General features: G+C 45.7%; 1 protein-coding gene across 4 annotated transcripts in view; it reads right to left on the bottom strand.

The window, feature by feature from the left end:
- Nucleotides 1–4,217: 4,217 nt before the first annotated feature.
- LOC119434532 (mediator of RNA polymerase II transcription subunit 17) overlaps nt 4,218–25,924 on the bottom strand; it is a 42,862-nt gene continuing 21,155 nt past the window's right edge. For all 4 annotated transcript variants that reach the window (XM_049659521.1, XM_049659519.1, XM_049659520.1 and 1 more), the window contains exons 4-5: nt 17,748–17,883; nt 4,218–4,441 (exon numbers count right to left, since the gene is read on the bottom strand). In XM_049659521.1, coding sequence (XP_049515478.1) covers nt 4,295–4,441; nt 17,748–17,883 — 283 coding nt within the window. In that variant the 3' untranslated portion in view covers nt 4,218–4,294. The remainder of the gene's footprint in view (nt 4,442–17,747; nt 17,884–25,924) is intronic.

Below are 25,924 nucleotides of genomic sequence, written 5' to 3'. Positions count from 1 at the left end.
AGCAAGTTCCTCACCGCTCCGATCGTACCGGTGCTTTCTTTTTTTTTTTTCTCCCTGGTCGAGACGCTGGCCTCATTCGCCGCTAAGGCGGCACAAAAATCGGCTCAATTGTTTCTGACAAGAGAAAACTCTTACAGTAAAGTGACCTCGAAAGTGTGCATGTTATGAAACGTTGTGCGATATAGTTAATCGTTGGCGTGATTTTGGCTCGCAAGCGGTCAGCGCAGCCGCCGCAGCAATCGTCTCTACGAAACGGCTCGCCTTGCTAACGTGTTTCTCATCGCCACCAACGCCGTCAGCAAAACTAATTGTAATGCCAGTTATGAGCGTCATAAATGTGCAGACGTTGATAGTGTTGACGAATATAGGTGCTTTGTTACGGGCTGCGGACGGATCGCAAGGGCCGTCGGCCCCGAATCAGACGGCCAGAGAGCTAGGCCTATACCGTTTCCCAGCGATCGCCAGCTCGCCTGTGGTGGATCGAATCAGAAGTGGTTGGCCACGTCTAATACGGTGGCGACTCCCGCCTGAAGGAAATAGTCACCGCTGGATGACGAAAACCAGGACGGCGACGACATCGCAAAGCTCGTGCAGGCGTAGTAGACGAACTAGCAACACGAAGCTCGCTCGCCTGCGAGCGCACTGGCTTGAATACGTCACAGTTTTGTGCGATCACGTGCTCACTGTGTTTACAATCCCTCTTCGCCCATCTCGTTGCTCTCTGAAACCGAAACTTGGACTGGTCGCTGCAAAGAAGACTCCAAATAATTACCTGTAGCGTTCTGAAGCAAATGAGGTTTCGCACCGTGATTACTTGGTCATTAGCTACTTATTACAGCAGAAAAAACAAGCTCGAAAATTTTTGTGTCAGTACTCCTTTAAGGAAAGCGGCGGATTGTTCAAAAGCGTGAAACGACAGGAGTAGGCTTTTACCTCTGATCGTTTCAACACAACCGGGAATCGAGGGCCCAAAAAGCATAAAATAGAACTACAGTAAACCGCATAGATATGCATAACAACGTGCAGTGGCACACTTTTTTGTTTTTCGTCAAATTCCCGCACGACATTGCAAGCAGCCCAAGCACGTCGTCGCGGCGTCGAACGCTGCTTCTAGCACCATGGGTCACAAAACAGCACAGCTATACTGCAAAAATAAGCAAAATTCACTTTGGTGCGGCGTATATTTTTCTGGCACGTCTGCACCTTGTATTGTTATCTTAGTAACTTGGTAACTGCAAAATGCACTGTGCTGACAGTGCGTCTCCGCATTCGCTGCAAGATCAAATAACGCAATGATTGCACGCATTGTTTGTTGCGGTCACAGCACAGCAGAATGCATCTTTGGACCTAATATCTACACTGAATTAAATTATATTGCAAATACAATAATTTCCATGCGATGTGTACCTTCAGGGCAATTCGGCAGTCGCACTTTATTACTTGCAAACCAGCAACAGTAGAATGCACTGTGTACAAAACGAGTCTCTCTTTCCATATTCTGTTATAAGGACGCCCGGTATGAAATAATACAATCGCACTCTGACTGCTAAGGCTATATAACATGGTACAGCTTCAGAAAAACTGTTGACAGTATCACCTGGTCAGTACCAGGCGATACTGTCAACGCGGGTAAATGTCGCAATTAGGTCCTCGGATCCGGCGGGCTCCGGCCATTCCAACTTCCGCGCTGGCGATCGCGCTTGGCGTAGGTGTTTCTCGTTGTTGGGCGACTGGTTCAAACGCGTATGGTGTCACGCCAATCGCCCCTAAGTGATCAAAATTATCCATAACAGCAACTGAACTATGCGAAATCGTCTGGATGGTAGTCGCAGTACCTGGTGAGAAGCTGTCACGTTGCGGCGGGCTCTGGTGGACCCATGGATTGACGTCACGGTGCGCTCCACCAATCATCGATGCGAGCCGGATTCGCCGCGCGCTGCCCAGTCGCAGCTCGGAGTTTTTTTGTTAATAACACGTTTTGGCTGCGCCATGTCAAATTTCTTGTCGATTTTCGTGTTCAGGGTGTTCAAAAGTATCAAATGGTGCTTATAACTCGATTTTTTTTGGAAACCTGTTCAGTTTCCCTTTAAGCCATTTGCATAATTGCACGTAATGAGGAGCCCGCCGGTCAGCACCAGCGCACTATCTTGGAACAGCGCTAGCAGGCTTTTGGCACAGTTGGCGCAGTCCATTCGTGTTACGAAGGGTGGTGCAGCGTAGAGCTATCGGCGCAGCCCATTCGTTTTTGGAGGGGTGGAAGAGCGACAGGAGAAAGGCGCGCGAGGCTGGTGATGTGGAGAAGGCTGGAAAACAGAGCGGCGGGAATTTCGAGAATTTCGCATTCCATTACCTTTTGGCACAGACACCCAGTGGCCAGACTGCATGGTTATAACCGATAATGCGACATGGGAGCCCACTGTAGTAAGCGGGTTATTTCACCATAGAAAACATACAAAAGTTGACGGTGCAGCAGCTTGTCATTGTTATAACCGATATTGTTAAAACTGGTATAGTTATAAGTGGGTTCGACTGTATAGCTAAAAAATAACTGACTAGTCTAGCTACTGAATTCTATAAAATTTTCAAAATGTTGCATAATTCTGCTGTCCTTTCTTGCTTCCACGCAATCAGAGAAGGCACAGATAGCAGGAGACCTGCCACCACAATGGGAGCGAGCCCGTCCGTGTTATGGCCCCAGTGTGTTGCTTGGCACACATTGCTGCTGCTTCATTGGAAGTCAGCAACTGACAGGTGGTGCTGAGTTGGACAGATATCTCTTTGCGGCATGTGCAATGCCAAGAAGCACCTTGTCCTCTTGCTTCTTGTTTTTGTGTCGTTTTGTAGCACTTTAAAAGTTTCGAAGGCGACTGTAGTGATCTTGGCAACAGCTTCAGAACACAAAAGAATACAATCGTATACAAGTACACGTTCGCACACAGAAACACTAAAGAAAGGGCCTTTTTTTCAGTGTGTTTCCTTGAGCTCTGAAGCAAGTTACCGAGATGGATTTCCAACTCCTAGCCCAGCAACAAGTTTTTCTAGACTGTAGTGATCAAGCACGAATTCCCTGGCAGGCATATAGACAAATGATACCAGTCCAAGTCACTGAAACATCAAATACGAAGCAGGGTGGACGCAAATGGATTTAAAAATGCATGTCAGTTGTAATGCTTTATTTAGTTCATAAATGGAAAGAGGAGGCCCAACGACAACATCCTTCGCATAGGGTGGCAGTTTCTCTGATTTGTGCCACGCACATAGTAGCTTTAATGGCATTCCATGCAGATTGGCCCAGCATTCCGATCACTGCATAGGTCGAGAACAAGGTCAAGCCGCATGTAACCAAACACATCCTGCACACGTAAGCCCATGCTTTACTAGCATCCCAATGCTTAAGAGACATGCTTGCGCATAAATTGATGCAAGTGTCTGTATCAGCGACATCTCTATGATACTATGAAGTGGCAGAGAATGTTTGGACAAAGTTTCAAATCCGCATGTCTGATCATTCTTGCACTGGGCCGTTATGACGGCAGCCAGCGCACTACACAACACAAGGAAACAAGAATGAAACGAGGCACCTAGCCGATCCCTTTGCTCAAAATAACATTTGTTACAAATAATGTCCCCCGTGTCCGTTTTGTCACTATGCAGATTTACACAATTTATTCTTTCGCCGGGCGCTTCCGGAGGTGCATGAGGGCATTCACCCAGGCGTCTGACAGAGGTCCACGACTGGCAACCAAAAACCAATGTTAATACCGGCAATCATGACTTACCGCGCTGCATCGAAATTTCTGCCATTCATGTCTGCTCACACAACAACGGCCACTTAAAGTAATCACCAGCGTATTCCGACGTTCAGCTCCTGCACTGCTGATTGCTTCAGATTTGAAATTCCAGTCGCAGAGCTTCTTTTCGATAACGACGACCATTTCTTTTCGATCAAGACGACCATTTGTGACCAAATTTGCCGCATGTCAGTCGGCGGTGTGAATGCACATCTCCTGCCCTATGCTTTGCGACTGCAATGACATTGAGGGTTTGACAAAAACACGTCTGATGGGGGTTGATCACGGCACAGAATAATGGACCCCGATCGCGGAAATTAAAGTTCAAAAGAAGCAAAGATATTTTGGCTCTACAAGACTGTGATTCAGTACGGGAGCTGAAGCATTGTTCCCATTTCTGTGGCCACACCACCAGGGAGGACTCACCGCTGCGGTAGGACAGGTCCCCGAGGATGGTGGTGCCTACTTTGCGCAGCCGCCAGTTCTGGCGCATGTGCAGCAGCTCAGCATGGAAGTCGGGGGACAGGCGCTGCTGCTGCGGCGACAGTGCGGCACCCCCGCACCCGGGGGCTCGACAGACCCCCCGGATCGGCTGCCGCCCCTCGCAGGCATTCGGCACCCGTGAGAAGGCCTGCTGCTGCAGCCAGCGCCTGCATTACATACTCTATCACATCTGGTATGCATGGTTTCAAAAAGCAGGTGCAAGAAGACAGACGTACATCCATTTTGTGGCACTCTTTATTGTTTTAGAAATATTGGCAATACCTAGCGAGTCCAAAAAATCAGCCAGTAATGGTACAACCACCTGTTTTTTCCTTAGAAACTTTCAACGCGACAGCGTTAAGGGCCTCGTGTCGCAGTAAATCCAGTAAATCACAATGTCTGCGTCGTAGCCAGCGTTGGCGTCCCGTGAGCGAAAATTGCCATATAAAGTCTATACAGCACTAAAGCTTCCGTATATATTAGGTATATGTATATACCACACAATGCTACATGACATGCAGCTTATGCGGGTTATATTGCCACACCATTCTATCACTAAAGCTGCTCATACGTTGTCTTACATTCTTGACAAAGTTATCTTTCGTAATTTTGACAATGACAGCCCACAAACAAATGTCATGAAACAAAACATCGACAGCACATGCCTTTTATGTTAAATATTCTGAGACCAAAATACTAAAAGTGCGAAACAATAACAGAAGATTGGCTCACGCAAGAGGCCGCGTTTCTGCCAGAAAGCTCACCTTCCTGCATAGCGTTAGCCGCCAATGCTTCCTGGTAAACATTACAGTTACATAAGCTGCAGTCGGCGGGAAGCGTCAGAAGCAGTCAGGGATCTTTGAATGCTATCGCATTCCAGAAAGGCGAAGCTTAAGCATCCTCCAATTAAAAAAAAAAAGGTTTGAGCTTATTGCTACTTTGTTCTTGTTTAGTTTTGACATCAAGATCCCATTTTATGGTCATCAGTCAATGCAACAGTTGTTACTAGCACAGTAAAGCCTGGATAATCCAATGTTGGTTTATTTAAACATCAATTATTTGCAGTCGATAACTTGCAATGCAAATTATACCGGATAACTTGAAAATCCTGCACCCATCCATTCGGATAATTAAAAGAGTTTCTGGTTGTGGCCTTCGAAACTGGCATGCCGCGACAGGGTTCCGGTAAAACAGTCCCCGGAAGTAATGTCCCCATTTGTGATGTCGGAACAAACGTCCCCAGACGGGTGGCCTCAAATGTTGCTGTAACATACCGCCTTCAATCTCCCCCTTCTTTATTTCTCATTGCAAAAAAAAAAATCCCCCAAAATCCAGAAAGCAGATGTGAAAAAAATATATCTATACATTATTTCCATGTTACAAAAGACGAGAACACAGACGAGGTGAAATAATGACAAACCAACTCGCCTGACCTTCGACGATCTATATATGTTTCATGTCAGATACAATGTCAGATACAATGGGCTTCTTCGATTTTCCACTTCTGGCTACCCGCGGGCTGCCATAGCCAACCAAAGCGCCTTCGTTTTTCTCGGGTTGCTCCACCCACCGCGTGTCGCACTTCCGCGGCGCGTTTTACTCGGACTGGACGCTTCTGGCTACCTAAGGGCTGCTAGAACCAGCCAGGATGATTTTTTCTGGCTGCCCTCTGGAAGTTCTCTGGCTAGCAGACGATAAACAGGCGATGAGCACTCGCCGCCATCTTTGTGGGGACTTGACGGATTGCAGCGCAGGCGCTTGAGAACTTTTACTTCGCTCAGCTAACTGGCGTGCTTCGAACGCTAGTGCGCGCCGCTCCGGCTGTTATGGATTTGGAATTCGTCTCGCGTACTCGTCGGCTCGGTGCGTGGATCGCTGATTGCGTTTCTTCTATAGTGTTTTACTAGGGTTCTAACACACCGTTCCGCATTGCGAGGCGGTGCCATACGAGCAGCGGTGAACCATTTGAAGCTTTCTTTTTTGTGTGTGTATGCCATTAATGCTTCTTCCCCGCCGTAAACAGCGCGCACGGCGCTGTCACCATGGGCACTGTCGATTATGCTTGCAAGGTATTTTCATCGTGTTCCATACAAGTTGTTCGCGAAGTTGTAGACGCTCAATTCCCACACATCGCGGTGCCTTTTCGGTTCATCTTTCTCTAGTGGTATCCCTTTTCACATCGCTCGCGTATATGCGGCGATATCTTTTTTCTGCAGTTATATAGCGAAGGCGTCGCAGCTAGCCCGTGTTCGCTCCGTCTCTCCGTCGTATGCTTGGGTGGCAGCTCGAAACCGCCGTTGATGTTAAAGGAATGCACTGGTTGAGATGAATAGTGGCCACACGTATATTAGGTTAATTATTGCTCTCGTGATCGACCAATACAATTTTTCGTGTAAAGCTTTTCACTGGTTACAGGTGGCGTGCATTTCATGTGCCAGTCGCAGCCCCAGCTCCTTCAGCACAGGAGCAGAATTGAAAGAAGCACTATCAACCGAAACAAACTTTGTGAAATCGAATTCAGGCATGTCGATCGGCACGAAATTTTACGCGTTATGACGTACCCACTTTTTCGTGTCTTGTCAAATGACTTCAAATGTCACCGGAGGCCGACCTCATCGCGGCAACCCCGAGTGGTTGCTTTTTCGCGATTATTTACGTGCGATTTTGAGTCTTGGCACCGGACGCGTTGCAGGCCGTTTGTAACGCTGTGCAAAGTCTCAGTCGCGCGAAATTTCGCAAAAGTGATAATTTTTCCGAATACAGCTGTATATTTTCGAGGTATCAACGCAGAAATGGGCCAACTACGCCACTCGCGCGCCACCCACGCTGGTCGCTGCCCTGCTGGTAGCATGTTTACATTTATCCCGCGGCCAGCACTGTCCCGGCGTTCGATTTTGTGAATTTTGGGCAGCTCCAGGTTGTCTTGGGATCCCAGCCCACGTAACTTCCTAACAGAACCGGAACTAGCTTGCTGCCGTCTGGCTGCCAGCGGGCTGCCAGAGCTCAATCGAAGAAGCCCTATGTCATCTAGCTACCACACGAGCCTGAAACAACATACAGGGGGTGGCAGTTCAGCAACTATGCATTGCATCTGGAAGCAGGAGTTTGGTGGTCGCACCAGCGCTTGCTAGGTAAGTCTGCAGTAACAGTGCGCAGTGCGCTCAAAATTGGATACTTGGCCTGGTGATGACTAAACGATACGGTACTTATTTGCAGAATGGAGACAATGAAGTCAAACAAAGGAGGCACAAAGCTGTGCCTTGGCAGTTATATGTACAAAAGACAAAAATATACTGCCTCTGGCAGCCGCTGGCGTTGTTCTAAACGTAATGGATGCAAAGGTGCTTTAATTAGGGACAAATCCTCGAGAGACTACCGCCTAAGTGTTCCCCACAACCACCCTGTAGATAATGCTGCGATTAATATTGCAAAAACAAAGCAGAAAACCAAAGAGACTGCACTTGACCCGAGAGAAAAGCCTGCCGCCATTGTCGCAGATGCCGTCAGAAACCTTAGTGACGAATAAAAATGCCGCACGAGCAGCAAGCAGAGCCTGAAACGCTGCATTTGCCAACAGCGGAGCAATATCTACCCACTGAATCCTGTCAGCCTCAAGGACCTTGTTAAACCGGCACCTTGCACTATGACTGCGGGCAACCATCCAGAGCGCTTCCTGTGCTACAATAATTGCCCAGAGACTGAAACCCAACTAGTACTTGTATTCACCAGCACAACATGCTTGAAGTTACTAGCTGAAAGCAGCACCTGGATTATGGACGGAAACTTCGATCTCGCTCCCAGCTATACTTTCTTTTGTATCGCTAGGCGAAAGCGCTGTATCGGTTGCTTATGCCTTCATGACAAGGAAAAACCAAGAAGCCTACAAAGATCTGTTCAGGTCACTACGTGACCAGTGCGAACTCCTGGACTGACTTTGTATCCGGATGTTGTTACATGCAACATTGAAAGGGTGACCATGAATGCTGTCAAGACAGTCTTTGCAGAAGACGTTACGATAAAGGCGTGCTTCTACCATCTGTGCCAAAGCACCTTGCAAAAAAATCAAGAGCTCGGGTTGATCAACCTTTTAAAGGCAAGATCACGAGTTTCGAACTTTCATGGGAATGCTGGACACCCTCGCTTTCCTGTCGCTTGACGACATACAAGATGGAATGACCGCACTAGAAGGTTAAATGCCAGAAGCTGGCCGAGAAATATTTTGACACAACATATGTTTCGGGTACCTACAGGCGGGTAAAGAGAGCTGACAACATGGTTAGTCTGCGACGAACCCCTCCCACTTAACCCCTGCGATGTGCAATGTCTACTCGGCCACTCTTGATGGAGGACACAGGACGAACAATCATGCGGAGGCCTGGGAAGCGTCGTGGGCCACAGCCACCCAACAGGCCATCGATGTCTTGCACTCGGAAGAAACCACCGTGACAATGAAGATGGCCCAGTCTCGAGTTGGTGCACCCACAAAGAAGAGGAACAAGTCAGCGCTCATGGCCATGCGTGTTCACAACCTATGTGACGACTACACTGCCGGGATGACGAAAATTGAAGATTTCCTGAGGGCTACTGGACATACAATTCGGTTATAACTTCATTCTTTTTCGAAACCAAGGTGGTCGAAAATTATGCCAAGTGTCGAATAAAAAGTGCAGTTCTTTGTCAAGTGAGTTCGCACAAAATTCGTTCTTTGATTAATTTTTCACTTGGGGACTTTTTCTCTAGAGCGCAATTCCTGAGGGGACGTACCTTCCGGGGATATTTCTTCTGGGGACATTTTTTCTACAGCCGCCGCAACACGTTTACAACTTTGCATATCTCGGAGGCAACATCAGAAATACGGTGGCCATAACATGTTTCTCGCTCCTGCAAGTGATTCTGACGCATGCAGTACATAAATGCATGGCCTTCGAGATCAGACAAAGAGAGCGCCGTCACCGGGGCTGCCATTCGAACACCATCGTTCGAGCAAGTGCTAGATTCCATGACGTGGGCGCTGATGGGCCATACAGCTTTGCGAACCATGCCAATAACCAGCCATGTCACGTTTGTCATGTTTCCTCCACTGCTGGTGCGTTGCGTGCGTATGATTCCCAACCATGCAGGAAATCTCTTGGTCAACCAGGCTTGCCCAATTACTTTAACGCAGAAGCCGACGTGGAGACGTTATCTGCTAAGGTCGAAGCCTCCCACAGTGTGCCAGTAGGTGATGGCGGGGAGGATAATGAGTCCACTCATGCACCCACTGTAGTGACAGAGTCCCTGAGCATCGTACACAGCTTTGCTGAGCATAGCGGTGGTGACTGTGAGGTGCTGCACATGATTAGCAGGCTAGATATCATGGAGCAATCCCGCATCAATGATTACTTTGAGTAGTCCTCCTACACGACGGAAAATAAACGTGTGTGTCACGCAGTTTAGTTCTTCCTTCCCTGTTCCTTTCTTTTTTTTCTTCTTTTTGGGTAATTCGAAAATCAGCGTAATTTGAAGATTTTTTGTGATTCAGCGGACTTCGAATTAACGAGTATTAATGAGAATTAACGAATTAACTGTATACAGTTGAACGCCTTTATAACGAAGTGCTTGGGGCCTCCGAAATCATCCGTTATGCAAGTCACTTCGTTGTAAAGGTCCTGCACCGCACAGCTCGCAATAGAACCGGGACAGAATTAATCATTCGTTATACAGATCATTTCGTTGTAGAGGCGTTTGACTGCATCAAGATAAATATGCAAAATAGTTTAGCAAGATGCATTTTAAAAATGCCTTTGTCTGCACCCCTGGCAGCAGGTAATGTCCAAAACATGGTTACCATGAGATTGCTTTGTCAATTCTGGCACCTGCAGTACAGTAAGGCATGGTGTTTGAGATTTTTCAATGCGATTAACATTCTTAGGGTACTCGACGCACTTTCCGGAGGCCACGTATGTATGTATGCGCGTATCTATCTGTTTGTATCTATATATGTTTGTTTGTATCTAACCGTTTTCCCACCAGCCTGGGTCACTGGGTAGTTCGCAGTGGAATGGGTAGCGCATCGGCCTGGCGTGCTGAGGTAACAGTGCTCAAAACCAACCATCGGACCATCCGGCCAATGCTCAGCGACTGAGTATATGTGCCGCTCTTCAACGAACTTCTTTCACGCCAACATGGATCACTGTACCGATGAACGAAGAAACGCTTTGACGCAGACTTGGAGCACTGGGTATGTGCCACTCGGTCTGTGCCGAGGTTTCGAAACCCACCCTTGTACCTCTGCCAACTGGCCACTGCTGCAAGCTATCCGTCGCTATCGGCGACAAACGAGAAGATGATGCGCTGCTGTCTAGTGGTGCAGCCAAACCAACGGACATTTCATCCTAAACTGTACAAATGTATACAACCTACATAACATCTGCGTATTTTCAATTGCACATTACTGTATTTCAAAATGTACATAGAAAGCAAGTAACCCACACGAAATAAACAAACATTCTGGAATAGAATATACAACCCTGTCATATAACCCTGTCTCTGTCTTGTTACTTCCCTCATCACAAGAACCCATCAAGTATAATCACTAATGAAACACCTGTCGTGAGAAAGAATGCTAATTGCTCAGGGTCTGCAAATACCGAATAGTAGATTTCGAATGGAATATAAAATCAAATCAAGAAAAATAATGACGAATAGTGAGTCGAATATTACGAGAATATTCACAAAACTTATTTCTTACAAATTTTGGTCAAGCACATGCTCGGGAGTCTCCTAGCATTGCATAACAAGAAAGTGACAAGCTGTCAGTAACATTGGCACACAGAAAATCAAGACGTACCTAGCGCAGTCTACTCTCACTAAAAAGGGAGGTATTACCAAATCAGTATGCCAGCACTGACTACAGCTCAGTTCGTAGTATATACGAAGTCTTGAAAGTATTTTTTCAATCAATAGGATTTCTGTTGCATATAATCAAGTGTTTTCTTTCCTCTGAAGCTAATGAATTAGTGACCGTCCGTTGCACTGAATACCAATGAGGTTCTCTGTTTAATAGTGGGCCTGCGTTTTATGGTAATCTTTTATTTATGGCATGAAAAGTTTCGCTTTCCAGTTTAAAGAGCGGAGCTGTTTAAGGCCGAGGTTGAACCACGCCGAGTGTTGATCGGTTTTGCGAAGTGTGCGCCAGCCACAGGTGGTCCGAGAGTGGTAAGGAAGAGGGAGGGAGAGCGCTCGGCGAGTGACAGGTGGGCGGAGCCAAGGAGGGAGGGACGGCGGTGTAGCGACGCTTTCCAGGGAGAGATAGCAGGGAGGGGGGGCGGGGGGCTCTACCGAGCAGCATAAAAGCGTGCTCTGTCGGCGCAGAGCATTCCGACGTTCGGCGACGAGTATGGCGAGGACGAAGAAGCAACCGTCTCCCGAAGAAGCGGCGCGGCAGGAAAGACAATGGGAAGCTGCTTGAGCATGGGCCCAACGACGACGTGCCGACCCGGAGTTGCGAGCAAGGGAAGCCGAGGCTAAGCGACGGCGAAGATCCGAAGACCCCGAGTTTCGAGTGAGGGAGGCGTCGCCGCAGCAACGGTTCGAAGAGACTCGTCGGGAAGAAAAGCCAAGTTGAAGCCACCAGCTCCGCTGTTTCATCAGTCTTTGCGACGTTAAGTCAGTGAAGCTGCGCTGATTTTTTTTTCCTTCAAAGTACAAGGGCTGTCCCAACTTTACGGCAGGTGGGTTATCGTAAGGCCAATCTGTTCGACACAAGAAAAGACCGCGCATCACGTGACTCAATGACTGTTCCGGGCATAGTCAGCACCAATTTTATTTACCACCTATCTGGTTCTGACATCTAGAGGATCACAGCAAGTTCGCGCGACGCTTACTCATCCGCACCCACCTCTCATTCAACCGCCATCCACGTAAATGCATGCAAATGGCCATGACGCTTTTGTGCCTGCCGTGTAAATCCAAAGCTATTCTCCTGTGAGGGGTTGCTCTAAGCTACAAAAAGATACCGAAGTGCATCAACAAACGGCATTGGGAACAAGAGGCTGTCGTACGGTGTGTCTCAAAGATGGCAGCCGTGAACAACTTTGTTGCTAACCCATGTATTCGCTTTCGTTTGCAAAGCAGTTCATCAGTGGCTTTCAAAGTGTCGCGTGACTGCTACGACTAGATCTGCATCAATTCGGCACCAAACCGTAATTTCAGTCACCGACGCCTGATAAAGCAGCGCCGATTAAGCCTAATTGCCTAGGCAGTGCAGTCATAGTAATGGGCCACAAGTCGTCGCGAAATGCTTGCTGCTAATATGTTCGTACGGGTGGCTCAGCAATAGACATCTTTAGTTTGGCGTGTTTGGCATAATAGCGGGCTTAGCGGTGTCAGGGAGGAAGCGTGCACACCGCGTCTGGAACAAGTACAGCACTTTATTCTCTCTCTGCTAGAGTGACCTCCTCGGCCTCCCCACCACTCCTTCTCCGTGCTCACGATGTCGCTCCGTCCAGTGCGCCATCTCTCGGCTCCGTATCGGTGATGATGATGTCGCTCTGTCCGGTGGCGCCATCTCTCGGCCTTGCGGTGGTTGTCTCCGCCACACAGTCCTTACAGCGGAATAGCGGGATCGAAATGCGCATGCGCAGAACGCTAAACGACCCATAGCATTTAGAGTATGCACGCTATTTCTCAGAGTTAACGCTGTCTTTTGTGGTTTCCCTAGTTTACATAAAACATGGCAGCGCTCCAAGCTGCCCGCTTCCAACTGAATTTGTAGAATTCATTCCATTCATAGCAAATGACTGTGTAAACGACTTTTGTTTAGTCTCAGGCCACTTCAATAACAAAGTATTATGGATAACCTTGTGGAGTTTTCGAGATTGCTTCTCATGTTGAACGCATCGAGGCGTAATGAGAGAAACCTTCCGAGATGACAGCGCCACTTATCAGTGAAGTCGGGAGATAGGCACAACGACGGCATATGAACTCTGAGATCAGAAGATCTCGGAGGCACGGTAGACAGCCAGTACTGTTTGTACTGATTTCACTACGGATCGGCTGACATGGAAAGTACAAATACAACACGCTCCTGGCTTCCATTGTGTTGCCTCTCGCACTCTCCTGACGCACACACTGATAGAATCACTTAGGTGCACTACATATGCAAAATTGAAAGCTTTATGGAATAGCATCCCACACATAGTCTATAATCATCATCATCATCATCATCAGCCTATATTATGTCCACTGCAGGACGAAGGCCTCTCCCTGCGATCTCCAATTACCCCTGTCTTGCGCTAGCCGATTCTAACTTGCGCCTGCAAATTTACTAACTTCATCACCCCACCTGGTTTTCTGCCGTCCTCGACTGTGCTTCCCTTCTCTTGGTATCCATTCTGTAACCCTAACGGTCCACCGGTTATCCATCCTACGCATTACATGACCTGCCCAGCTCTATTTTTTTCTCTTAACGTCAATTTGAATATTGGCTATCCCCATTTCCTCTCCGATTCACACCACTCTCTTCCCGTCTCTTAATGTTAGGCCTAACATTTTTCGTTCCATCGCTCTTTGTGCGATCCTTAACTTGTTCTCAAGCTTCTTTGTTAACCTCCAAGTTTCTGCCCCATATGATAGCACCGGTAGAATGCAATGTTGTACACTTTTCGTTTCAACGACAGTAGTGAGCTCCGAGTCAGGATTTGGCAATGTCTGCCGTATGCACTCCAACCCAATTTATTCTTCTGTAAATTTCTTTCTCATGATCAGGGTCCCCTGTGAGTAATTGACGTAGATAAACAAACTCCTGTACAAACTCTAGAGGCTGAATGGCGATCCTGAATTCTTGTTCCCTTGCCAGGCTATTAAACATTATCTTTGTCTTCTGCATATTAATCTTCAACCCCACTCTTACACTTTCTTTGGTTAAGGTCCACAATCATTTGTTGTAATTCGTCCCCATTGTTGTTGCATAGGACAATGTCATCTGCAAACCGAAGGTTGCTAAGATATTCGCCGTTGATCCTCACTTCACCTAAGCCTTCCCAGTCTAAGAGCTTGAATACTTCTTCTAAGCATGCAGTGAATAGCATTGGAGAGATTGTGTCTCCTTGCCTGACACCTTTCTTGACAGGTAACTTTCTACTTTTCTTGTGGAGAACCAAGGTAGCTGTGGAGTCCTTGTAGATATTTGCAAAGATATTCACGTATGCTTCCTGTACTCCTTGATTACGCAATGCCTCTATGACTGCTGGTATCTCTACTGAATCAAATGCTCTTTCATAATCAATGAAAGCCATAGAGAGGTCTATCTGCAGATTTCTCGATTACCTGATTGATAACATGGATATGATCCATCGTAGAATATCCCTTCCTGAAGCCAGCCTGTTCTCTTGGTTTGCTGAAGTCAAGTGTTGCCCTGATTCTATTGGAAATTATCTTGGTGAATATTTCATACAATACCGAAAGCAAGCTCATGGGTCAATAATTCTTCAATTCTTTAACTTCTCCCTTCTTATGGATGAGTATAATGTTGGCATTCTTCAAACTTTCTGGTACACTTGAAGTCATGAGGCATTGCGTATAAAGGGCCGCTGGCTTTTCCAGCATATCTCCTCCACCTTTGACTAAATCGACTGTTATTCCATCTTCCCCGCACTTTTACCCTGGTCATGTCAGGATTCGGTAATGTCATGCAAGGCCCTTCTACCTTCACCGCTAGTTATAGTCATACACTATGCTATCACCTATACTAAACTCGCTTTCTACAAAGTTTGTTTGTGGAATGGTAACACCATTTCCCTTAACCCTGCTATTTTGCTAACGTTAAGCTAAAGCTGTCTAGTGACCGGTACCAAGATTACGCATGTGCGTTGGATTGACGGCTTCAAAGCGGCGTGAAGTTTGTCGCTGTGTATTCAGCATGATCCATGTGCATATAGGCAGCTAATCAGCCCGATCTTCACACATGCTTTCACACATTACGAAATACGCGCTACTATTGTTTTCTTCCCTCTGTCAGCATCGCATTATCATTTCAAACGGTCCCGTTGACACGGACGAACCTTGTACAGGCAGAGGGGGCCATGGCCGAATCGGCGCCATTCTGCGAATCACTGTGTTCGGGCACTGCGGGTGCGATCCTGCATCGGGCCGAAGTCGAAGAGCACTCGCAGTGCCAAATTCCACTGCTGCATCAGCCGAGGCAGCCCGTTCGCGGCACGCTTGGTGCTTATTTTGCTCCGAAGCGAAGTGAAACGCTTGCTTGGGCGGCATTGAGCACAAGGGGCTCCGCATGCACACAACCTGCGGCAATGAGCAGGCCTCTACATTGAATATTCAAAGAATCTAATAGCAAATACTCGATACGGTAATATTCGAGCATTTGCACACCTACTAATAGCATTACAGTAATAGCCTTACCGTAGCAAATGTGTGCATCAGCACTCAAACCTGAGCGTTCCCGGGTACGGTAAATAAATTATTGATTTATGCGTTATTCCATTTGGAACACATGCTGTCGTGGACAAGGTGATGCTCCGTGCGTAGGTCTAAAATGCACATTTTTATTTTCACTTACTATAAGTACTATACGTCAGTAAATAATAATGCGGGAGCACAAACACTTTTTATGAAGATTTCAATCTAAGAAAGCTTTTTTTGAGCAGCCATGACCATATTCTAAGCCAAACCATTCACATCCAAACATGTTGGCACAGCCACTGTTAAGAAAGCTGACGGTGGTGCCAGCTTTTCCTCTCCTTAACACTTTCGTGAGCACACGTATTCCCATCGATGGTACAAAAATTTTGGCACTCTCGAGCGCTTCTGGACAGCTAGCGCAACCTAATGGGTTAAAGAGAAACTATTTATGAGTTTTGCTTTTGTGTTTCTCTTTTCCACTGCGCAGGGATTTTTAAATCCCCTTCGTAGTCGGGGAGAGGAGCGCTCCTAGTTTCAAAGATGGCGTCGAGGCCGCGCACTGCTGCTCCACGGAAATGGTGAATTTCGACGAATTCCGATGCATCTGGGCTCGAATTTCTGGATAATGGTTGCAACACAGACTTGGAAGACGGCTTCAATTTACCAAACTTTTCTATGGATGGTAAAAGTGCATCAAACCGCCCCGGAACATCGACAGGCATTCGCCGGCGATTTTCGCCTTCTTCCCAGACAGTTTCATCGTGGCGGCGCATTATTGATCTAAGTATATCTGGCGTGTTCTAAAGGTCACATTCTTATCGGCAGGGTGTCAACATCGTTCAGGCGGGACCGCAGTGCCGCGTGGCGGTTCACAAGGCGGTTTTGTGATTCGCATTTTCTCTTTTTTTTTCTCCTCTTTTGTTTGTTTCGTTTGTCTTGCAAGTTGTATAACCGACATTTTCAGTTCATAGACGATTTCACCACGCTTTATCATGTACAAATGGACTGTTGTTCTGTTGTGCTATGTTACTTTGTATTATTACCCTTAACTCTTTCCCTACCATGGGGAAAATAGGTGTGTTTGTAGGTTACACTAAATATTTTTGCCTGAAGGAACTACTGCAGTCATGTTTTCTGTAATACAATAACAAAAAGCAGAATGAATGCACTTTTCACACATAAAAGTTTTATTAATGAGATTTATGCCATAAAAAAGGCATGAATTGCCAAAATCAATATTGTGGCATAAAATTGAACAATGTTTGTAAAGACACGCTTGTATCTACAAAGAATAAAATGTAACGAAAATTATAAGATATGCAAAATGTATTGCCGTCTAATAGGCACCCATCTCCAAGAAAACAAATATTTTTCAATGAACAGGTATTCCGTTACAAAAATTTAACTGCAAGCACCACAGTTGAGCGTGCCGGACTGCGGCCACCGATGTTCCGGGCTGGTTTGCGCTGTCGTCGCTTTCAGACTCAAAGTCCTACGAAAAGCCAGCGTCCTCTGACTCGCTGCTAATCGATGTATTGATAAGATCAGCCGCAGAGACAGCGGAATCGCGATATCTGTGATCTCCCGAAGTGCACGCGCCGTTTCCGGAGTCGTCTTTTTGCGTTCTGCTTTAACGATTGAGAAACTTCAGAGCGCTTTCAAAAATTACCTTCAGGCGGAAAAAAAAGCAAACTGCTTAGAAACAAAAACTGTACTTCTCCTCCTTCACGTCCAATGGTGCAGTGTGTCCCTGAGCAGCGAGGAAGGTCTTGAAAGCGGCGTTTCAAACCATCGATAGCGGGCTAACGATGCCCAATGGTAGGGGACAGAAAGAGTTCAATGCAATCACATCGCTGTGTACACCAAGCCACACTTATTTTTGTATAATACACATTTTCTGACAGGAGGTCTCTTTTCCTTATCTGCCCTGGGGCCTTCTTGCATATTCGTGTACAAATGCATGTTTTTTTTTACAAATCAAATAAACTGGAAATGAAACCACGGGAAGCTGAATTCGGCAAGACAAAGGCAGTAGTAAGGAGGGCAACATTCCGCCAGAGGGAATGCGCATACCTTTTTTTTGGCAACCAGCACAGCCACGGGTCGGTGCTCTGGTGGTTCCTGAGAGACCGGGTCCAGCACCAGGTAGTGCTTCTGGCGGGCAATGCCCAGCACATCACACAGCACGCTCACCTCTGTCAGGGCCGACCTGCGCATGAACAGCATAGCCGCCAGGGGCCAGAATGCAGCACAACACCTAGGTAGATTTAGAAAACAGGGATGTCCCAAACAAGCGTCACTTTTAGCGTCCCTTGTCCACAATGCGTTTTGGCTGCAGGTCTTCAGTTGTGAAACTTTAGTTCATGATCTGGGTCCACTAGGGCTAAGTGAACGCTACCATTGCGTAGCAAAATGAAGTTTGATGCTTCCAAGTTATCATCCAAAAAAAAGTGCTGGAAAAAAATCTGGCTCTAAAGAGGTGTTGTTTGGTAAGCTTTTGTTTCTTTAATGTGGTTCTCAAAGAAAAGTGGCATTATGCAATTATTATGTTGTCAACATGTGATGCCACTTTTGGCCAGTCACTGTGCTTGGATTCCGAAGCATCAAAATCCCAAATGAATCTTAATACCAGCTGCACTAAAGTGGCCCCAAGTGGATTTCATGAACAGCTCATTGAGCAAAAATGCAAAAGCTTCAAGGAATTCCTTACCATGACATGATAAAAGCAACATTTTGCAAAGCCAAATGACGTGTGCCACTATAGATGCAGCACCAGTTGCCCTCATATTATCTAGGTAGAGAGGCCTAAACCAGCCCTTGAGCTTGGTGAGCAAAGATGAAGGGTTTATTGGCATAAGGGCAAGGTCTGGCCAGAGAGCTTGGCGAGTGTAACCATCCGAGCCAGCTTTTGTAGTTGGAGCTATCAAGTGGGATGTAAAGGTATTCTCTGAAAGAAGATGGCATCCTCCTCAGCACTTAAAAAAAATTATGCACATCTCGGAATCTATGTGAAGAAGATTTCGTGAAGTGGTTAATCAAATGCTATAAGCTTGCCCATTTCTCTTCTGCATCTTTCAGCAATGCGACACATGCAGCGACCATCGCAAAGAGCTAGTTGCCGTAGGCACAACAGGAACTGTGGCCTGATGGTGGTGGACCCGTACCCCCATCGAGCACGCAATTCAATATTTTTTTTTTAAGTGTGAGCTATTCGGCAAGACATCAAAGGAAGCTTCACTTTAAAATAATCGCATGCCCGCTGACAGTGAGTGGACATGGACACCATCCAGGCAGTGATCATTTTCACCGGTTACTCGCATGCACAAGCTAACCGGGCTTTCATTCATTAGTATGATTAGAAAATCGAAAAAGCAATACTATACTAACCTTATTAGAACGAGAGGGTAACACAAAAAGGATATGGGAAATCATAAAAGAAGTTATAGGCAAAGGCAAAATAGAGAGCATTCAACCTGAGAAACCATCAATGCAAGTAGCTAATGATTTAAATTATTATTTTGCCTACATAGGAATGAATCTAGCAAATCAGTTCATATCCAGCAAGCCCACACTTGTCCTACCTAGGATAGTTGAAAACGATTTTCACCTAGAGGAAAAACTCATAACGAACTTATATCAACGATAAATAAAATGCCACTAAAGAAAGCGGCTGGTCATGATGGTATACCCACTAGGGTAATAAAAGACAATATTGACATTCTCTGCAGTCCCATATGCCGTGTATTCAATCTAGCGTTTGCTTCTTGCTCGTATCCAGATATATTAAAAAGAGCCAAAGTCGTTCCCGTATACAAGTCAGGAGATTCGAACCAATCTGAGAATTATAGACCAATTTCAGTTTTGCGTGTGATAAACACAGTTTTGAAAAACTAATTTCCAACCGATTGAAACAATTTCTAAGCGAAAACAATGTAATTTGTCCGCAGCAGCACGGCTTTGTTCCCTCCAGATCGACATCAACTGCAGTCTTGACACTTACGCAATTAATAAATTCTGCACTTCATCAAAATAAACTAATTATAGGAATATTTTGGATATAAAAAACGCATTTGATACGGTTTCCCACTCCATACTATTGAAAAAACTAGAATGTTATTGAGTTACAAATAACTCCCTCGAATTTTTTCCAGCTATTATCCTCACGGAAACAAATGGTAGTAATGGGTGATTATTATTCTACATACAGCACAGTCACCAGTGGAGTCCCACAAGGATCTGTGCTCGGTCCGATATTATTCGTTGTACATTAATGACCTCCCTAATTCTCTACAGAACTCAAACGTCCTAATGTATGCAGATGACACAGCTTTATTATTACAGGAGACCACTCCCTGCACTGCAAACGGATGTGATGACCGAGTTATCAAGAATCTCCTCGTGGTTTTTAGAAAACAAATTAACTTTAAATAGCAATAAAACAAAATATGTAGTTTTTCGGTAGAGGAGAAACAATGTTGACACCAGTCAAATAAATATTAGCTTAAATAATAGCCCATCCAAGAAGTTGATTTGTTTAAATATCTGGGCGTATTTGACCAACATGTACATTGGGAAGCCATATTCATAGTGTATGCAAGAAGGTCGCATACGGTTGTTACTCCTTAATAAAAGCAAAACAATATTTCCCTCGTGAAGTACTCAAATCCCTATACTATGCGTTTTGCCATAGCCATATTAGTTATTGTTTGGAATCATGGGGCGTGACCTACATGACCTACTTACAACCTTACATAAACTACAGAAAAGGGCTCTGAAAATAATTAGCACTTCAACCTACAACAGTGATACTTTTAATGATATTTTCCAAACAGAACATGTGTTATCGGTTAAGGCACTATGTAATCATAAGATCTCAATTTCAGTTAATAATATTTTGTGCACTAACTTTCCTATTCCTCGAAACGTCTTTCTTTTCCAACTCGCAGTACTAGACATGCTCTGAAAGGTAACCTCAATTTACCAAAGTGTTATAATGTATATGGCGAAAAGGTAATTGAATTCAGTGGCACAAAAATCTGGAATATTTTACCCTAGAGGTTAAAACCGCACGTAATTTCAAGCAGTGTAGCAAATTCTTTTTTCTTGACAACCAGAATCTTTAACATACGTGCATCAACTAACTTGGAATCTTCCTTAATGTTTCTTGTCTGTTATAAATCAAAACATGTTCCGGAATTCTACTCTTAAATTCTGCACCTGACCTGTTGGACACTGGACCGAAAACTAGCCTTCCTGGCTATCGGTCCAGATATCTGTGTAATCATGTTCATGTGAAGAATGAATAAAGCATTTGCACTTTAAAAAAAAAGAAACACACGTGCACACACTCCCAGGTCCTCGAGCAAATGGAGGAAAAAAAGCAGCCATCAATCCAGTTCTTGAGCAGCTTGAAATATTACTTTTGGTGCATTGCTAGAGCTCTACACCCGTTAATTGTTTATGTGCCGTGCCTGACCTGGCATTCTGATTATTTTAGGTCAGACGAGTTCTGAAAAGCTGAACTGAAAAGACAAAAAAAAACAGACAAGAATATCGCCCCAAGGAACAGCGACATTCTTGTCTGCCTCCTTTGGTCTCAGTTGAGCTGTTCAGAACTCGTCTTAGCTATGAACCAACCAGCTATTCGGATTATCTTAGCTTTTACTCCATTTCCTTCTCCTCCACCTGAGCAACCGATAGTGTTGTGCTCTTGCTTGTCATCTCTCATATATATTGTACAGCACCAAGTAAGAATCACTCAGAAGAACTTTCTGTGGACCTAGTTGGTGCATACGTGATAAACTTTTTAGAGCGCAAACAAGAGACAAGGCACAAAAGGGAGTCAAACACGCAAAGCGCCTGTCCTGTGTTTGACCTCCTTTATGCCTTGTCTCTTGTTTGCGCTATAAAAAGTTTATTAAAAATCACTCGATTGAGCACCTGTCTTGTTCATACATTTTTTATGCAATCAGCATTCTTTGGACACATAACACACTTTTTGGGGACAGACTGTCAATGTCTCTAACCGCTTTCCCAACAGGGGTCGTCGAATGGGTAGCTGCTGTGCGAGGGTTCGAAACCGACCTACTTTGGTCACCGAGTACGTGCCGCTCTTGGACGAACCTCTTTGATGCCGACGTGGGTGATGCACAACTGTACCGAAACTTCAATGAGCCGCCAACTTGGAGCACTGTGCACGCGCCACTCAGTCTGTGCTGCTATTCAGTGAACCTCTTGGGTAATAGGTGGATAGCAAAATGACGATGTCGTCAGCTAGCAACTTCTGGTTCGAGGGTTAGCGCTACTGTTGCTTCGTTCAGCCTTGTCAGCAGCTGCTGTTCACAAAGAAAACACGCTTCAGCAACGTGATTATGGTTGGCTGCTTGGCATTAGGGTGCGCGAACTCTTCCGTGATAGAAAAAAAATGTTTTGTTTTCCATGAAATGAAGCGCACAAACGTAAATGGGCAGTTGCCGTCAAACGAGCGACCGTGAACGGCGAGCTGTGGGTACCGAACGTAGGCGCCAGAATATGTGAAGGTCATTTCGTCACAGGCAAGTGTTTTGGCGAATAACTTCGTCTACTAACTTTCTTTTACAAATACCCCCTTTTTAACAATAAGTTAAATACACACGGGTGCACCCAGCAAGGATCCTCAGCACATTGATTACGTGCCATCTTCATTCCAGCACAACGAAAAGGCAACTGAGGCTGCATGAAAGAGGGAGGAGAGGTAACGTCAAAATAATTCGTGCACTGAAATAGTTATTGTTGCTTGAGTCAATGTTAGCGAAAGAAGTATCTTGGGCAATCATTCCGTGTTGGCCCTTACACAGCTCATCGCCGCCTGATAAGTGCCACTGTACGTTCATTTGCTTTTTGTTCACTGATGGTTCAGTTTTGGAAGTGGCAGCCATGCCTCTGATGCTTGTGCACAGCTGACTCAGCAAGGGACGCTGCAAGGCAGTATAGTTACATGAGTTTACCTTATAACGCTTGAATTTGAGCAGCCAACGGCTAAACAGCCCACCATGGTTTTGCTAGGCGCCTGCAACGGGTAATCTTCATGTGTAACAAAGCCGAACTGCAAGCGAACGTAGGAGCCAGAATATGTTAAGATTATTTCGTCACAGGCAAGTGTTTGGGCGAATAACTTTCTTGCACAAATACCCCCTTTTAACAATCAGTTAAATACACACAGGTGCACCCAGCAAGGATCATCAGCACATCAGGATCAACGGCACAACGAAAAGGCAACTGAGGCTGCACGAAAAAGGGAGGAGAGGTAATGTCAAAATATTTCGTGCACTTTTCAGATACTTAAATCAGTGCTTTCTCTCTGCAGTTATACATGACATTCGTCTCTTGAGAAAAAAACGGGAGACTGCGAAGGCACAGTAGCCAACGACATGGCGCGTTCTGGGCACCACTGCAGACAAACCAGCGGACGAAGGGATCGACTGCACAGTTTGTTATGGGAAGCATCAGAAACAGCCACTTATTAGGTTGACTTAACACTTATTAAAAACTACTTCTTAAGCTAACAAACGTTTATTTGCGCTCGACAAACGTTTCCGCTAGATGAACGTTATATGACTATTTGACGCGACACAAACACGTTAGGGCATAAAACGCCTGCCACCTAAAAATACACGAGTGTACATAAGAATAAAATTGGGTTGGAGTGCATACGGCAGGCATTGCCAAATCCTAACTGGGAGCTTACCACTGTCGTTGAAAAGAAAAGTGTACAACATTGCATTCTACCGGTGCTAACATATGGGGCAGAAACTTGGAGGTTAACAAGAAGCTCAAGAACAAGCACTAAGAGCGATGGAACAAAATATGTTAGGCCTAACGTTAAGAGAGAGGAAGAGAGCGGTGTGGATCGGAGAGCAAACGGGAATAGCCGATATTCTAGTTGACATTAAGCGGAAGAAATGGAGCTGGGCAGGCCATGTAATGCGTAGCATGGATAACCGGGGGACTATTAGGGTTACAGAATGGATACCAAGAGAAGGGAAGCGCAGTCAAGGTCGGCAGAAAACCAGACGGGATGATGAAGTTAGGAAATTTGCAGGCGCAAGTTGGAATACGCTAGCGCAAGACAGGGGTAATTGGAGATCGCAGGGAGAGGCCTTCGTCCTGCAGTGGACATAAAAATAGGCTGATGATGATGATGATGATATAAGGGCGCCAACATAAGTACGAAGGAGCGATAGCTTACACCTACGTTTTAGAACTCCAGGCGGTGCTTGCATTGTGGTTTTTCACCAAAGTGCCGCAGTATATAAAAAACAAAGCGCGTCAAGCATGGGCATGAAGTGACGGCGGCATAGACGGCGTCATGGTCACGAGCCGGAAGTTGCAGCAGAATACGCCGTACCCCACAATCCCTTGCGACAACCAAGATTTTGCTATCCACCTATTAGGTATGTGCCACCGGGCCGATGCAATGACAAATTGACCCTCTTCAAATTTCTCTAGTGCTCAACAGAACTGAATCCGTACCACGTGCGATCCTAATGATGACGCAATGTGTGCAGTACGAAGGAAGGAGCCCCGCTGCATACAGGGTTCAGCGTTGGCAATACAGCTACATTGTTTCAATGAAAATCGCATTCATAATATGGGTTCTGTATGAATTTTCTTTTCCCACCCTCTGTGCTGCTAAGCATGTTGAACATGAACCAACTAGCCCCGCTTAGCATTCTTGTGCAAGAGGAGGCTTCCACTAGCAATATCTGCTATCAGTGCAAGCACATGCCCATGACTGCCTTGATAAGCGCTAAAAAAGCAGAGGTGTCCTTGAATAAAGGCATTCATTCCTGTCTTTCCTTGGCCACGACAGAACACGCAGGCCGAGTAGATGCGATGGACGCAATGACAACCACCTGCCACAAATAAGCTTGCCACACAGTCGGTGTGTCTGAACCTGCTCGCTCACTCCAATGAGCATGTGGCCCGAGGCCAGACTATCACTGCAAAAAGCAAAACCTTCCTCTCTCCCCGCAGTGGTCTGACAAGTCTCAACACGTGGTTGTCCTAACAGCGCAAGTAAACAAAGGCGAGAGGAGAACCAGACAAGTGTCGACTTCAAAGAAACATTTACTCAACCATAGAAGCACCGTTTTTCACCGCTGTCGTCATAAATGAGCAATGACTTCTCAGCATGTGCCAGATACACCTGAGAACCAGTGTTGCCAGGTCCGACGAGGCGGCGTAGCCAAAAGCTAGAGAAGTTGTAGCCCAAATGTAGCCAAACAGAAAAAAAGTACAGAATATTTCTTAGCCAAATATAGCCATTTTTATTTGCAATTTTATTTGTGTACAGATTTTCACATTCAATTATGGCAGTCCTTTTTTCACAACCCGTTGTAACAAAATGTCCGTGCCGCCGTGACAGTCGGCCCTTTACATAAACAACAGGAACATCATGCTTGCACAGAACACTTTTTGGTTGGCCCTGGAAGCTCTTAATTTCTAGCGAATTGCTGCAGAGGGCGAATCAGTGCTTTTATTTTATGACATATAGTACTAAGTTAATATTTTTAGTTATTTACAGTAATATTAACCACAAACACTGCTTTTTAGCTGTCGCGAACACAAAATAATGTTTAGCGTCATCGATCTCTCACGTTATCTCTGCCTACGGCGTAGAAGTTCAACTGTCCAGCGATCTGCGACGTGCTCACGGCTTCTTTTTTCTGAGCAAAACAGTCTTTCGTGCTATGATATCTCGTGTTATTGTCCTCATCGCCATACATGTTTCTCGTTTCATTTTTGTTTTTTTCAATTAGCTTGGCCTGGATTAGCTGGGACACACACTACCTATATAGTGTAAGAGAACACAGAGACACACCCGTTCTCCGGGCCCTGTTCTATTCTCTGCTCGTCGTCTTTCTCTCTTCAGCGCCCCCTTGCGAGCGCTTGCGGCCAAGTTCACTTCGTCTTTACAATAGTTCAATTTACATCAACATGGCTGCCTCTTAGGTCTCTAGCAAGCCAAGAACATGTGTTAAGAAAAGGGCCAGACAACAGATGCCACTCACTGTCTGAATCAGTGTAACGGAGCTTTAAAAGATTACTGCGCAAACCGGCAGACTAGTGTAGAAGCACGCAGTCGTTTTCGCACGTCCCGAACTAACTCGCTCGAAATGGTAAAAGCCGCGACGGCGCACAAAGAGCAATGGTACAAACAAATTGATAACAGTGGTAATGCAGTGAAAACCGGTTACTGTCAAAAAGCA

The sequence above is a fragment of the Dermacentor silvarum genome, unplaced genomic scaffold (genome assembly GCF_013339745.2).
Source record: "Dermacentor silvarum isolate Dsil-2018 unplaced genomic scaffold, BIME_Dsil_1.4 Seq12053, whole genome shotgun sequence".
NCBI lineage: Eukaryota > Metazoa > Arthropoda > Arachnida > Ixodida > Ixodidae > Dermacentor > Dermacentor silvarum.
The sequence above is the reverse complement of the archived record's forward strand: the minus strand, read 5'-3'. Positions and strand labels throughout refer to the sequence as shown.